Source organism: Montipora foliosa, chromosome 6, assembly GCF_036669935.1.
Source record: "Montipora foliosa isolate CH-2021 chromosome 6, ASM3666993v2, whole genome shotgun sequence".
Taxonomy (NCBI): Eukaryota; Metazoa; Cnidaria; class Anthozoa; order Scleractinia; family Acroporidae; genus Montipora; species Montipora foliosa.
This window is the reverse complement of record NC_090874.1, coordinates 53,934,597-53,937,096: the sequence shown is the minus strand read 5'-3', so window position 1 is coordinate 53,937,096 and position 2,500 is coordinate 53,934,597. Positions and strand designations below refer to the sequence as shown.

Below are 2,500 nucleotides of genomic sequence, written 5' to 3'. Positions count from 1 at the left end.
AACTATGAGTAAATGTAATTACAATTATTTTAATGTCTAAATCTTGATCCTCTTTAAACGGTGCAAGATCGACTGCGGTACCAGCCACTTGGCCTTCTCGAAGAGTTGTCGCTCCTCTGCTGGAGAAAATTTGAAGAACTTGTCCCTCCTGCACAACAGCAAATCTGTAAGATAAACATCAGCAAGTTAGATTCGCGTGTAAGATCCGGAAATGCTACTCCTATCGCAAGTTAAGGTAGCTAGTTTTGTCCACCAAGACCAAAACAGCGGCTCTCTCGCACCAAATCGCCTTGAAGGCTGGGATGAACGGGCGACCGCTTGCTATAAAGTGCATCAAAGTTCCCATAAAGTTCTAGGTAATTGCAAAAATTCGATCAGCTTATTTTCAAAAGCTAGCCCTTTTTACATGTTTTCAATGAAACAAAAATTAAAATAACTACCAAGTTTGGTGCCTTGAGATGCCCTCGTTTTGGCTACGGAGGATTACCAAATCACAAAGGGTACGACTGTGTAGAACTTGGCCCCACCCCCAGGCAAAATCCTAATTTTAAATGCATATATTACAAAAACTGTTACGCTGTCATCAGCCTCGTTATTTTCCTGGCATTCTTATTTATGGAGCAAGTCCTAAGAAATGTGGAAGTGTTGAAGTATATTTAGCCTTAAATCAAAAAGGTATGTCCCACGTCTAAACCTTGGATTGTTTACTGATTTCATTCTTACCTTGCCCATAATGTAACAGGGGCGGAACTAACTTCAACTTTTAAAATAAATTTTGAACAATTTTGGGCCCACACGCAGGTGAACATCTTCCTGTCAAACCCAAACAACGGACTCTTGATGTTTTCTGTGTGACGTTGCGCGTAGTCAGTTGGCTTTAACGTCCATCTGAAGCAGTTCCGTTTAAAAATGTTCCGTCGTATACGCACCGACTCGTCAGCCTGGAAATCAAAGATCAAAAGCAACATTGCAATTGCATTACCAATGCGAACTCTTGTATTCGGGATCATTTACGTTAAAATTCAATCGTTCGATCCAATGGAAATAATCGTGCTGACCTTTTCAAAAATTGCACATCGCAGTTTTTCAACGTCACATTCCAAAAACTCCTGGTGACGCTGATAGCACTCCTGGTCGTGCATATATTGTCTACCTAGACGGTAGACCACGTTGCAACCCAAAATCCTGCATTTCACCATTCTCTTCCAACAGTCTTGCAGATGAAGATGTATGTGTGACCTGGGTTGGAGGCAGAGATCGATTTAAACACCTGATTAAACATATAGCTACCACGAGCCCATAACTCATTGTCAGGCGTCATTCTTGTAAAGGGGTAAAAAACTATATATGAAGATATAAATAGATGATGCAAATTCGGGTACAAAAGGAAGTTCAAGAGAAACCTGAAGACGGAAGATGTATTAACTGTTTACTAACCTCGGTAAATTTTTACCACAATTTAGTGGACATGGTTTCGGTTTTTCAGCGCAGCCTTCCTCGTGACTTTCAAGGCAAAAGCGGGGGAATTTTCCAAGGCAATGCGTGCATGGTATTTTGAAATAGGGGCATAGAGCAAGATGGTCTTGTAGTGATCTTCTATGGAAGGAACCAGAGCAACCATGTTGGCAACTTTGTACAAGGAAAGGGCAACTCTTGTAATGCGCTTCCTTCTGTTTGGATTGTCCAACCCATGAGCAACCTTCGTTAGTACATCGCACTTCTACCCTATCGATCACTGAACTGACAACGATACTGACACGGAAGTCGCGGTCGGCTATTAACATTCTACAGAGTGGGCACTTTATGGGTCGATTGCCTCCACTCCTGATGAGGGCCAACATGCACGCGCGGCAGGAACTGTGACCACATATCAGTGCAACTGGTTGGTTCATCAGTTCGTGGCTGAAACAAAAAAGTTAAAAAGAATAAGGCCTTTCTTAAGTTGCCTCAACACAGTTTCAATAATTTCTTGGGACTAACCCTAACCCTAACCCTTCACTTTGTATATGAAAGCTTAAATTGCAAAAAAACGAATTCTTTGAACTTTTCGAAAAAGGCGGAAAGTTTCTTAAAATTGCTGAAAACGGTTTAATTTTGATCCACATTAAAAAACCAACAGACATGTTTCACTGATAACGATAAAACAATGCGCACCATTATTATTACGTTCAACTTAAATTTTGCTAAGAACATCAGTGACACACTCGGCTATCGCCTCGTGTGCCACTTTTTTGTTCTTACCACATTTTGACGTCATCTGTGATCTATTACTGAACAGACGCACGGCAACATGGAATCTATTTGTTAATTGTATATTGGGTTGAATGAATGACATCATCAGTAATTTCATTTGCATAATTTACACATTTTTCAAATTTACATATCTCTACAACAAATGCAGATATCTCCAAACGGTAAATGGCATATTTTATCTTTCCTGGAATTCTATAAAATAAACCTATAGATACAAGGGATGAAAATTTGATCATAGAAGCACTTT

The 2,500-nt window shown here is 40.0% G+C and overlaps 2 protein-coding genes across 3 annotated transcripts in view; one reads left to right on the top strand and one right to left on the bottom strand.

The window, feature by feature from the left end:
* The window catches only part of LOC138007742 (TNF receptor-associated factor 2-like), a 23,928-nt gene that overhangs the window by 709 nt on the left and 20,719 nt on the right, over positions 1–2,500 (bottom strand). For both annotated transcript variants that reach the window (XM_068854805.1, XM_068854806.1), the window contains 4 exons: positions 1,438–1,902; positions 1,059–1,239; positions 724–941; positions 1–164 (listed from right to left, as the gene is read on the bottom strand). The exon at positions 1–164 is cut by the window's left edge and continues 709 nt beyond it. In XM_068854805.1, coding sequence (XP_068710906.1) covers positions 1–164; positions 724–941; positions 1,059–1,239; positions 1,438–1,892 — 1,018 coding nt within the window. In that variant the 5' untranslated portion in view covers positions 1,893–1,902. The remainder of the gene's footprint in view (positions 165–723; positions 942–1,058; positions 1,240–1,437; positions 1,903–2,500) is intronic.
* The window catches only part of LOC138007741 (integrase/recombinase xerD homolog), a 40,786-nt gene that overhangs the window by 24,176 nt on the left and 14,110 nt on the right, over positions 1–2,500 (top strand). The gene's annotated exons all lie outside the window — the stretch shown is intronic.